Source organism: Schistocerca gregaria, chromosome 4, assembly GCF_023897955.1.
Source record: "Schistocerca gregaria isolate iqSchGreg1 chromosome 4, iqSchGreg1.2, whole genome shotgun sequence".
In the NCBI taxonomy this organism is placed as follows: domain Eukaryota; kingdom Metazoa; phylum Arthropoda; class Insecta; order Orthoptera; family Acrididae; genus Schistocerca; species Schistocerca gregaria.
Genome location: NC_064923.1, coordinates 449,352,391 through 449,366,248, shown reverse-complemented (window position 1 = coordinate 449,366,248; position 13,858 = coordinate 449,352,391). Strand labels below are relative to the sequence as shown.

The 13,858-nt window shown below is 37.1% G+C and overlaps 1 protein-coding gene across 1 annotated transcript in view; it reads left to right on the top strand.

Annotated features, from left to right (window-relative positions):
• The window catches only part of LOC126267459 (uncharacterized protein C1orf112 homolog), a 127,059-nt gene extending 113,510 nt beyond the window's left edge, over positions 1-13,549 (top strand). The window contains exon 13 of the mRNA XM_049972729.1: positions 11,951-13,549. Coding sequence (XP_049828686.1) covers positions 11,951-12,361 — 411 coding nt within the window. The 3' untranslated portion in view covers positions 12,362-13,549. The remainder of the gene's footprint in view (positions 1-11,950) is intronic.
• Positions 13,550-13,858: the final 309 nt, after the last annotated feature.

Here is a 13,858-nt window from a genome sequence, read left to right as displayed (position 1 = left end):
ACACAGTAGACTGGAGAGACGTTAGATGCTTTCCTTCTTTTAACATTTTATTGGAGTTTTATTAACTACGGAAATTTCAGGAAATTTGCGGTAGGTGTGATAGAAATTAACTGTTTCAGTTGCTTCAGCACATGTTAAGTCCCCTTTAAATTTCAACCAAGAGTTGTTATCAATTGGTCTCTTGTTCTTGAGATCAAACAGAAGTCAAGGATGACAAAGAAATTTGGCACCTATGACAACATTCTATAAGAATGTTGTCATATTCCCATTTTCTCTGAGCTGACTCTCTAGTTTGTCAGTTTGTGCACATAATTTATGTGACCAGAATGTACGATTTACATACAGTATCAATTTCTGTGTTGGAGTTGACTAAAATTCAATATGTGGACATTTTCATCATTTCATCTGTCATGAGACTCACTTCAGAAATAGTCAAACTATTTGCAGTATGGCGAGGAAGTTTATCTAACATGACATTGAGAAATAGTCAAACTTTTTGAAGTGTTGTCAGGAAGTTTATCTAACATGAAGTTTGAAGGAACACTTTACTCGTAGTTTTTTCCTGCATAACCTTTAATTTTGAACAAATGACTGTTTTAGATCAACTGACTCCTGCTCATGAACTAATCTTTTTATTTGATGCTCTTAAATCTCTTTGAACAATGTTAACAGTCTTGGTTTAGCTAATGAATATTTATTATCCTTCGAACTGACAAACAAATCTGAGCTGTTTTTGACAAATCATGTCTCTAGTTGCACTAATAAATGATTAAATTTTGTTGTTTCAAGTGCTGTGCCAGGGCTGTGAAATTATTCCATTTTTATGCCCAAAATCACAATAATTTAACATTTCTGTGTCTACTTCAGCTTTATGTGAATTGAAAGCTTTTTTGTTGAGAGCATTTGTTGTCTTTTATTTTTCTGTTTCCCTTCATTACCACATCAGTCTCTCCATGGGGGGATTTTATTGCTCACCTTTCACTAGCCATGAGTTTAATAAATGAAACAGTTTTCTTTGAAGCACTTTTTTATTTCCCACTAACATGATTTCTGTGAAAACAAAACATAGTTTACATGGCATGCATTTTGCAAAGATATTTATGAAAACAGAAACACATTCTGTTGTGAGTTGCTTGAAAGAAATAATTTATCTTTTAGGCGCTGTTTTCAGTTTTGCAGTTTTGTATTCTGACACTTCAACATCACATCAATTCACTAACCACTACATGCTGATTTTCATTTTCTTAGTACCTTCAAATTTTAAATACTAATTACCAGAATATTAAAAAATACAATAATATACATTTGTACTTCGGTTTATTGAATCATTTCAATACAGATTAAGCCAAGTTACAAGCATACTTCCATTGCTGCAACGATCTCTGTCAGGGCATTCAAACCTTCAGAGTCAACTAGACATTATCTGTTTCAAATTTAAGACAAAAAGTGAGGATTCTATTTCTCTGTTTGGTCCAAATGAAAAACAACACATGGATGTTAAGTCAGGGGAATATGAAAAAATGAATTACTTCTTTTCATGTGCCTTTGTCCTGCATCTGCACAGGGTTAGCAAGGATATTAATACATTTCGTATGTTTAACTTAAGGGGTGGCTGGATGCCCTTCCTGTCGCTACTCCGATACCTCCTGGGACACATTGTGTGCATCCCAACTTGTCTGCTTGTTGGGTCAGTCATGTGGAAGTGAGCAAACGTTTTCTAAGCATTTGTACATTGTGTAATTGAGGGGGAACATTGGTACCAACCCATTATTCACCAAGTGGAATTTGTGCAAGTTGGGGGCCGCATGGTTTTTATACCTCACTCCAAGACAGTCATAATTTTTATGTAAAAATTTATACCTTTTCTTAAAATGCAAAGTCAACTAACGCATGTAATTTTTTTTAAAAAGATGTGGTTCTCTGCTAACTTCTGCTTTCATAAAGTGGCCCTCGAGCCAAAACAATTGCCACTGCCTGACCTAGTGGAGTGTGGGAAACCACCTAAATACCACAACCAGGCTCTCCAGCTTACCAACCTCAGACATTAAACCAGCGAGCAGATTTGACCCAGGTGGTACAGTAGCTAGCGCACTGGACTCACATTCAGGAGGATGTTTGTTCTAATCCACCTCTGTCCTTCTAGATTTAGGTTTTCCATGATTTCTCTAAATCGCTGCAGGCAAATGCCAGGATGGTTCCTTTGAAAGGGCCTGGCCGATTTCCTTTTTGATCCTTAACAAAACAATCTGAGCTTGTGCACCATCTCTAATGACCTCATTGTTGATGGGACGTTAAATCCTAATCTTCCTTCCCTTCATACAAGGCCAGCACTCCTCTCCATCCTGGAAGCAGCACTTTACTGCGCACAGCTGTCTGGGCAGCTAATATGGAAAAATGAACATTCTCTGGAAATCTTGCTCCATATGGCAATAGTGACATCAGGAACTTGATGTGTGGTCATGACACCAGTATGCTGAAGAATAAATCGATATGTATGGAATACAGTACTGTGGAAATCCACTTTGTTGGTGGAATCATTTCAACAACAAAAATCACTAGTTTCTCAGGCTGGCATAGAAATGGTAAAAGAAGTATGAACAATGCAAGTTATGAGGGTGGTAAAGAACACTTTGATCAGTAATTTGAGTGTTCAAGTTGACTTTGCAAAGTTTGTGTTCCTCGTATCAGAGTATCTTTCCCAAATCTGTGTTGTTCACAAGCAATCACTAAGTACAACCACATGCAGTGGAGGCAAAAGTAAACTTGTATTGTCAGGGTAGTTTAGTAGCATGCACTTTTTTCTAGTTGTGAACAGTACAGTGCAGCTTGTATACACCTTTCAGTCAGTCCAGATGCTTCAAATGATCATTTCAAGCTAATACTGTGTATGTTTTGTCACTTTCTGCTGAGAATGATTGTTGGCATGGGAAGTTGTCTGCTGAATTGGTGTATGCCATATCTGTGTCACTGGACCATATATTTATTATCATAAGATACAAAACATTGAAGATCTGTTTCTCAGTGCCCACCCATGGTCGACAATCCCGGCAGATGAGTGCTACTTACAAATTACAGGTTAGACAAACACTAAGGAGAATGCAACAGAATTGCATTCTGCCTCTGTGGAGGAAATGTGAGGGCAGGATGTTCTCCGTCCCCCCTCCCCTCTGCCCCGCAATGTGGCATACTAAAAGATGGGCAGGGGAACTACTGGTGTGGAATCTACATCACTGGCATTAGGTTCTCTTCACTGGTGAGTCTAGGATTTGTCTGATGACTGTCAGAACAGTGTGGCGGCGACAAGACACATCTCAGGAGCTGTGTAGTGAGATGTTGCACACCTCTAGAGCACTATCAATGACTGGATTGTTAACCTATTATCCTGCCCTACTGCCAACATTTCAGCAACGGGCTAGTCTTTCAAGATGACAGTACAAAATTACATCAGACCCATCTTGTAAACACCATCTTCCACGAATCAACAGAAGAGAATAGCCTGCAGTATCTGCTGACATGAGCCCAAATGAGCATGCTTAAGACCATTTGAAACTTTCAGTGTTATCATCATAGGAACACTTCTTCCACAGTAGATAAAGCCAGGAGGATTACTGTTTAAGCATGTGACAGACGACCCTGAGCAGGGATATCTCTACTGCCTTGTACACAGCATGCCAAGGAGTATCTAGTCAAACTGATTGGCTTTACTGATCTGGTGTTGTGGATGAGTCTAGAATTTATTATTTTATGCCAGAAAAGAATCAGGAGTCAGTGCAATTTGTTGAGGCCAGTGTTCCTGTATCAAAGATATATAAACTTGATTTCCTCTGCCAAAAGGGCAATGCAATAATTGCTGAATGTTTTGTCAGTTGTAAGATTACTGACCTGTTTTTACAGCATTCAGCTGCTGCTCTTGTTGGTTTCATTCTTCCTGTAATTATTTGGTTTAGTAATCTGACAGTTAAATGTTGAACATAATACTTTAGAGGTTAACTTTAAACCTTTTCACATTTATTGATACCCAAAACAAGATAATGCTGATCAACTTTTATGTGTGGATGTAAATGAGGTCTATTCAAAAAATTCTGAAACATTTGAAGTGCACATGACACTGTTTAATGTGTAACTGTCAGACGTTTCATTGTTGTGTGTCTGTTAGTTATTGCTCAGTGCTGTTTTGAGTAGAACATTGTTTTGCACAGTTTGTGAATTTTGAGATGGCAGAGTTAGAGGAATAACATGTCTTCATTAAATTTTGCTTGAGACTCAAGAAAACCTTTACAGAGACACACCAAATGATGCAGGAAGCCTACAGTTGTGAGTGCTTAAGCTCCACTTGGCCTTACTAATGGTTCACACTGTTTAAAAATGGCTGGACAGAAGTCACAGACGACACTTGTTCAGGACACCCTTTCTACTGAAGATGCTCATGTCGGGAATGTATATGAAACTGTGTGTGCCAATCAAAGAATGACTGCCCAGAGGTTGCAGAAGAATGTAAGATTTCAATTAGATCATGTCATGAAACCTTATACAGCATCTTGGAATCTATCTTGCTGCTGCCAAGTTACTCTTGCGTTTCATCAGTAGAGACCAGAATGTGTGTAGAGCTTTTGGATCTCAAAAATGAGAACAAGATGTTTCTTACGAGAATCATGAATCATAGCTGGTGATGAGATATGGATCTATGTTTATGATGTTGGTCACAAAGTTCAATCTTCACAGTGGGTCGGGAAAAGTTCTACAAAACAAAAAAAAGCTCACCACGTCAGGTCAAATGTCAAAGCCATGCTGATACTTTTCTTTGACTTTGGAGGATTAGTTTATCATGAATTTGTGCCACAGGGACAAACTGTTAATTGATGTTCCAATCAGGATTTATTGCAATGTTTGAGAGAAAATGTGGGAAGGAAATGGCCTGAAGTGTGGCGAGACAATTCATGGCGCCTGCATCACAATATCACACCCACACGTTCCTCCCTTTTGGAGCGTGACTGTTGCACAAACACCTCATCATCCATACCCTCCAGGCCTGGCCCTTTTGGATTTTACTTTATTTCCAAAATGAAAAACCCTGTTGAAAGGACGAAGATTTGCAACAATAGATGAGATAAAAGTAAATTTTCAGATGGTGCTTTGCACAATGCAGTAAGAGGTGTATCAAGACTACTTCTGGAAGTGGAAATGCTCTTGGGAGCAGTGCATCAGTTTTGGGGGGGATTATTTGGAAGGAGACCATGCACAATAAGTAAAAGGTAACAATAGAAAAATTTTATGGAGAAAGTTCCAGAATTTTTTGAACAGTTCCTTTATAATTCTCATATCATAGGCCAGTATGATATGTGGAATATCAGTTTGGATTTCTTAGAAATGTTGGAACATGTGAGGCAATACTGACCCTACAACTTATCTTAGAAGATAGATTAAGGAAAGACTTAGAGAAAGCTTTTGAAAATGTTGAGTGGAATGCTCTTTCAATTTCTAAAGATGGCAGGGATCAAATACAGGGAGCGAAAGACTATTTACAATTTCTACAGAAACCAGATGGCAGTTATTAGGCGAGGGGCACGAAAGGGAAACTTTGGTTGAGAAGGGAGTGAGACAAGGTTGTAGCCTTTCTCTGATGTTATTCAATCTGTATATTGAGCAAATAGTACAGTAAACAAAAGAAAAATTTGGAGTAGGAATTAAAATCCATGGAAAAGAAATAAAATCTTTGATGTTTGCTGATGACATTGTAATTCTGTCAGAGACTGCAAAGGACCTGGAAGAGCAGTTGAATGGAATGGACAGTGTCTTGAAAGGAGGATATAAGATTAACATCAACAAAAGCAAAACTAGAATAATGGAATGTAGTTGAATTAAATCAGGTGATGCTGAGGGAATTAGTAGTAGATGGAGAGCAAAATAACTGGTGATGGTGAAAGTAGAGGGGTAGACTGGCAATGGCAAGGAAAGTGTTCCTGAAGAAAGACTTTTTTAACATCGAATATACATTTAAGTGTCAGGAAGTCTTTCTGAAAGTATTTGTATGGGATGTAGCCATGTATGGAAGTGAAGCACATACGATAAATAGTTTAGACAAGAAGCAAACAAATGCTTTCAAAAATTGGTGCTACAGAAGAATGCTGAAGATTAGAATGGTAGATCATGCAACTAATGTGTAAGTACTGAAAGGAATTGGGAAGAAGAGAAATATGTGGCACAACTGGGAAGAGGAAGGGATCAGTTGATAGGACACAATCTGAGGCATCAAAGAGTCATCAGTTTAGTATTGGGGGGAAGTGTGGAGGGTAAAACTTGTAGAGGAGACCAAGGCATGAATGCACTAAACAGATTCAGAAGGATGTAGGTTGCAGTAGTTGCTCAGAAATGAAGCAGCTTGCATGGCATAGAGTAACATGGAGAGATGCATCAAACCAGTCTCTGGACTGAAGACAACACAAATAATTTATATGATGATTGCTAATTGATAATTAACCACAGAGTGAATTGCAGCATAATTACGCACTTTGGCTGTAATTGTATGAGTGGCTGTAATAACATCACAGAGATGTTAGTGAAATGAATGACAAACCATGGACTGATTGACATAGTGGCTACATGCTGTTATCCTTGTGAAGATGAACTAAGGACTGAGTGCCACCAGCTAGCAACTGCTAGGTGCTCATAATTGAGCTATTAGGCACCGATTGACTGAGGTACTGTGCTTCATGTGTGTGGAGGAACAAGAATTGAAATTTGTTATTACATTTTGATTTATAGTAGGAAAGTAAGCAAAATTAGTGGACATGAAATTATTATGAGTAAAGGGGTAAACCTGTTTATGTGTTGGTTGGATAATTGGGAAATTGACAGTATTTTACAGACTTTAAGACGCTATGGACTATAAGGTGAACATTAAATTTTAAGGATTTTTTTTCAATATCATTTTTATTATTAGATTGCAAGGCCAGACAAAAAAATTGTTAGTTTATAAAATTGTACTGACCTTTAAAATCCCTAAAAATCATCATATGGACTTCCTTCTCCTTCTTCCTCTTCATCATCATTGTTGTACTCTTCATATATAAGATGGTCTTCAGTGCATGAGAGCATTGCTTAGGTCACACTTCTTAAAAGGTTTAACAATTATGTCTTCTCTCGCTCTAGACCATGACTGTTTTATCCACCGACACATTTGTTTCTCTGTAGGTCATTTTGAATTGCACTTCAGCATGAATTCATGTTAGGTTTCATCCATCCATTTGTTCCATTTCTCTCTTATATGCACTTTAAATGGTTTATTTATCGAGACTCTGAGAGGCTGCAATTGTGAAGTAAGTCCTCCAATGACAGCAAACTCTGTATTTTCCTGTCTCAATTTCACTTTCACAAAATTCTTCAAATGACTGCTAAACTGATCTAGCACAAAAACTCAACTCTTCTTCACTAAAGTACCTTTCCTTTTCCCCAACACTCTGTTAATCCGTAATTTCATACCAATCTCATCCATCCACCCCTGGTCACGTATGTGAACAGCACCATCTGGCAGTATTTCAAAAGATTTAGCCATTGTTTTGAGCTTCAAAGTGATCATTGGATTAAATTTAGTATCGTCAGATAAACATGAAAAGATAACAGTGTAGTGCATTATTTTCACATCCCCTTTTTTACAGTGACAGTTTTTTTTAGCACCTTCATGGCAAAAGTTCTGTTACTCTTCACATAAAATGTCAGAGGAGTTTTGTCCATATTCACTTTTTGGCTTAGTTTCATACTAGTTTTCTTTCTATGTTGAATAATAAAACGATGAAAAGATAATATTTTCTGAAATATTTTGGTTTTAGTTCGCATGCTAAGTCCAAGATGCTCCATAAACTTTGGCATCAATCAAATCCACCCTTAAAGTCTGTTACGTTCAACTGTAGCGCTAGCTTACAAGCGTGTAATTGAATCATTTTTGTATTAATTCTAATACCATTTTGACTGTGTCCTTGAATCTATTCCATTATGCCATCTTCTAGTTTTGGCCATTTTGCATTCAATTGTCTATTTGCCCATTTACGTTTCCATATTTTTTTCAGTTTTTTTTTACCATCCCACCAATCGTGAATGGTTTTTTTTTTTTTTCTGTTGTTGGAGTGCCAAAATGCCACTCATCTGCTCTGTTTCCATGTTCTTCTGCATGTACTACTACTTTCAGTTTATAGCCCACATCTTATAAATACCTTTTATTTTTTCCATTACAAAACTATCTACTAACAAAAATATTGTTCTGTTACTGCTAACATAAATCACTTTCATTTCAAATTCACTGACACTGTAGATGCATGATGCATGAGTCGCATCGAATGCTTGTCGAGGCATATGGTGGTCATGCTCTATCAGAAGCAACATGCAACAGATGGTTTCAACAGTTCAGAAATAATGATTTTGATGTAAGAAATGAAGAATGTGCAAGACCACCAAAAATGTTCGAAGATGCCGAATTGCAAGCAATATTGGATGAAGGTGATACTTTGAGTCAGAAGCAAATGGCAGCAATGCTAAATGTTGCACAACAAACAATTTCTGGCCGTTTGAAAGCTATGGGAAAGATCCAAAAGTGTGGAAAATGTGTGCCACATGAATTGAATGATAGACAGATGGAAAACCGAAAAACCATTTGTAAAATTTTGCCTCAAAGACATGAAAGAAAATCAATTTTGCATTGAATTGTTACTGGTAGTGAAAAATGGATTTATTTTAAGAATCCTAAGTGGGAAAAATCATGGGTTAATCTGGGACAACCATCAACATCGACTGCAAAACCAGATCGATTCGGCAAGAAGAATTTGAACTATGCATTGATCAAAAAAAGACCGGAATGGGCCACAAGACCTGGCAAAGTAATTTTTTTACACAACAATGCACCTGCACACAAAGCAAAACTGATTCAGGATACAATCAAAACACTTGGCTGGGAGCTGCTACCCCACCCGCCATATACACCAGACTTGGCCCCTTCCGACTACCATTTGTTTTCATCAATGGGACACGCATTGGCTGAGGAACACTTCAATTCCTACGAAGAAGTCAAAAATTTGGTGTCTGATTGGTTTGCTTCAAAAGATGAACATTTCTATTGGTGTGGTGTCCACAATTTGCAGAAAGGTGGTCAGAATGTATAGAAAGCAATGGTCAGTACTTTGAATAAAATGTTTTTACTTTTTAATTCAAAATTAGCGTATCATCTTCACCGGGGGGGAGGGGGGGGGGGGGGGGGGGGGGAAAGAAAGCTCATTTCATACTGGTACAGCTGGTAGTTGTTATCATAGCCCTATAATCACAGACACCTTACTCTATGTTAACTGATTCAATAAGTTCATGTCTGTTTGTTAGTAGGAGATCCAACATATCCCTGTCTTTGGTACCTCTTTCGAAAGAGTAACTCTCCAAATGTATACTTGGCAAGTTGAAGTAGCCCCTTATTACAGTGGAACAATCAGTAAAATTGCTAACAATATAATACAAGTTCTCTCTGAAGCTCTCTACCACTACAGCTCCTGACTCAGACGGTCTATAAAAGCATTGTATTACCATTTTTGACAGAGCTTTGATGCTTGACTTCACCCACATTAATTCACGTTTGGAATGTGTGATGATCTCACTAGATGTTATTGATATCTATACTAAAATTAATACATGGGCACTATTGGCAATTATGATAAATATTTCAATATGAATTTTGAATTTGGTTGCTATGCACCTGCTCGCACACCTAAAATTTTTGAAGATTGTTTTCCTCAGTATAGAGGTTCTGTCAGCTGCTGGTGGTTGTTTTCAATAATTTGTAGAACCACTTTGCAGGACTGAATCTACTCACTGGAGAAACATCAGAAACTTGCAGTTTTCCAAGAAAATTCATTCTTCCTTCATATGTTTTGTTATTGAAAATGTCCCTAGTAAAGTTATTGTTGTATCATAATACATATCTTTAGAATGTACTGAATTTACACACTTTTAATGCTTTGCCTTGACTACCAGAAAATATAATGCGGTAGGCAAGTGACAACAATATGCTGAATGTATGGCTCTTTCAGTCAGATTGCTTTTATTTACCAAACAAGTATAAGCAATACAGACATAAACTGACTATTGGTATTCTTATTTTATTATTATTATTTTGGTGTGGTTCACATGCTGGTGCAGTCTTTCAAGTTAACCATGGTGGCTTGCATAATTGGTGATGGCTCATGATGGAAAAGGGTAAGGGTGAAAAATAATGACTGTATGTTGTAGGTTGCCCTCACCCCCCCCCCCCCCCCCCCCCCCCAATTTACGGTGTCACATGTCGTAGAATGAAACAATTGAAGGGTTTCCAATTTATCTTCAAAAATTAGTAAATACCCAGGTGATGATGAACTGTACACCACTATCTTCCCTCTTGACATTGAAAGACTGGAGACATAAATTTTGGATTCAAAGGTAACTGTAAAAACATGTAGGTGGCTTCAGCAGAAGAACTGGTTGAAGGTTTATGTAGACATTACTGGCCATTAGTAGTTGTTCCCCCTTTGTATGTGTTCTTTCCTTCCTACAGATTGAAAGCCAGTTCATCCATGCAGTTAAAAGTGGGATGCACAGTTTAACATATAGTCTGAATCATAATGTACTTTTCATCTTTCACATGAACAACTGATTTTTGGAGATTACACCTTTGGATGTATATTCTGGGATCTTTAGAGGCAAGAGGCACGGTCTGCAAACTGCCAAACGCAGATTAATCTCTCTATGGCAACAAGATATTTGTGATAAATTATTTCTTGCTGCGGCTGCTGTTGTGTTTAGTCTTTCCATGCGGTCTAACCTGTGGAATTCTGTTTATATCTGTATAACTGCTGCAACCTACATGCATTTGAACATGCATACTGTATTCGATTATTCCTCTCCCACTACATCTTGTACCTCTCACGCTTGCCTCCATTATGGTTGTAATGGTCTAACGGGTAGAGCAGACTGCAGCCCTGGAGATTCTAGGTAAAAATAAAGATTTGTCCTTGTTCCAGTCCCTCCAGGGCAGCCCCAGATCCACTCAGCCTTCTATAAAATTGAATACTGGGGATCTTTCCTGGGGTAAAAGTTGGCAAGGCAATGAACTAGCACACTCCTCCTCCTAGTGCCACAGTAAGTGAAGGGCTGCACTATCTGTGATCAGACAAGAAGGCTATTCACATGTTTGGTGCCACAGACTTGACTTGTTCACACTTACCTCTATTACTAAATTGAAAATTCTCTGGTGCTTCTAGAAGTGTCCAAACAGTTGATTCTTTCTTTTAATCAAGTTGTGCCACAAATTTCTTTTTTCCCGATTTCAGTTCAGTATCTCTCCATTAGATATACAATCTACCCATCAAAATTTCAACATACTTCTATTCCCTTATTCCCTTCTTGTCTGAACTGTCATTCATATTTCACTCCTTACAAGGCTATGCTCACAACAAATACCTTTAAAAAGGACTTCCCAACACAAATTTGGAATGAAGGAGACCACCTCCAAATAGCAAAAGGATCGAGTCCTCGTCAGGAACAGCAAAGGAGGGAGGAAACTTGCTAGCTTTCTGAATCAGTCCATCCCTGAATTAGAGGATGACACACACTATTAAATTTCTTTAATATTTTTGTTATTCAATTAATATTTATTTGCTTTGTAAAGAAATGGAATTTTCTTAGGACACTTTGGTTCCATTAGCAACACTGTTAGTTTTTATTTTGTAGCATAAGCCAGGTGAAGTACCACCGTTTTCATGTGGTTCCATCTGAGATTTTTGATCTTCATATGTTCTCCTTTTTTCTGATGAATGATAAACCAAAAACTTTTTGTAAAAAAATATACCCTGAACTTTGTAAAATGAGGCATTTTGTAAATAATGCCATGTAAAAACTGCAGCAGCACTAATTGTATTCATGATCTTCAATTATTTTTTTACAGATTCTAAATGGTTTGAAGGAAGTAGCTGAGAAAGGTTCATCAGCTATGAAATTGCAAATATTACCTGTACTCCGAGCATTGGCATCAAAAACTCTTGACTGTGATGTTAATCAACCGAAGGTCTGCCTCGATATTGGAGTTTTATTTGGCACTTTGATGCAAGATGAAAGCTCAATAGTTCGTCAGGCATCACTAGATGTTTTTGCTTACTTTGCGTATGTCACAAAGCATGAGCAAATAGTGATAAATTCTGTAAGCCGAAGTAATGTACTACAGAGTCATGTAGCAATGTTCCTTAAAAAACAATTGGCAAAATTCAATAAATTAAATGCAAAAGATATAAATGAGTATCTAAATAGCCAGAAAAATGTGCAATTCTGCCACAAGTGCAAAAAAAACCGAACTTTTTGAGGATGTAACAGAGGAAAAATCTGAGCAAAAAGCCAAGAAACCAAAAATTGATCAGTGTTCCCAGAATGTCTCTGAAGTTCTTGACAGGATTGAGGCAGATACAGCTTTAATAGTTAATATGCTTGATGAAGATAGCTTGCCAGAAATTGCCAGGACAAAGGTAGTATCCATTATGGCACAATTGGAGGGACTCCTGTGACACATTACATTATGAAAATTTTATTAGTAAAATAAGCCCATGTGTTGTTATAAATTTCCCCAAACCAGTTCACATAAATTTCATTTATACTTTCTTACACCCACCGATAAGCCCAAGCCCAAACTCCGCCCCCCCCCCTCCCCTCCCCCCCCCTCTCACACACACACACACACACACACACACACACACACACACACACACCACTGCTAAGTCTCAACCTATATCATATTTAATTAAATCTCTATTATTATTATTATTATTATTATTATTATTGTTGTTGTTATTACTACTACTACTACTACTACTACTACTACTATTATAACAAAGTTTCAATATACTGGATTGTCATTGTACTTCAGTTACTGTAAAAGTAGTAAATGGAAATAAGACTGATATAGACTAGTGTTGTAGGAATTCATTATGTTTCAAAATGTAAGTAATTCATTGCATTTGTGAGTAATGAGTAATATAATGATCCAAATTATGTACAAGCTAACAATTTGTTTGAAGATACCTCAGTTTTGACTTTTATTGTTCAGATGTTAAACCTTGCTTCCTCCTTTTGACTTGACTATACAAAGGAAAAAGTACCGTAGATAGAAAGAAAGGAAAGCAGTAGTATAAGTCCCTTTGGATGGCATTATTTCTCGAGTGCTTACCTATAACACAAACCAATTTAAGTACCAGGTTTGTGTGAATACTGCACAGAAAAACTGTTTGTTTATATTGTAACGAAGGTTGTATGTAGTGAATAATTTAAATCTCGGGTACATACAAAGATTTTCTATTAATTTGTAAGCAAAAGAGGTAATTATTTTTTTTTAAAAAAGTCATACAAAAGCTTTAAATTTGTTAATGTGATGTATGTTACGTTTTATATTGTACTCTATGAACTGAGTAAATGTTGTTGATCTGGAGAAAACTGCAACTCTGCCCTGCCCTGTGGTGCAAGCACAGAATAAAGTTTTTAATGAAAAAGAAAACAATGTGTTAGTTGTAAACTAACAAAAGCCAGCCCTTTTAAAGAACTACACCTGATTACTTATTTAATTATGATAATCTACCTTATTTTTGTAAATTATAAATGATTCCAGACCTACTTTAATACTTCCTGTAATCAGTGCAATGTATTTCTTTTGCAAACAGAATATCAAGAAGACTCATTGCAAGAGTAGAACTATAATGCAGAACTGGCTATTCCAAAAGAGTTTGTGTGAGAAAGTCGACAAGGGGAAAACAACAGTGCCATGTAAAATGAAAGTAAACAAGAAGATTCCATTAACTGAGGGGATTCAAAA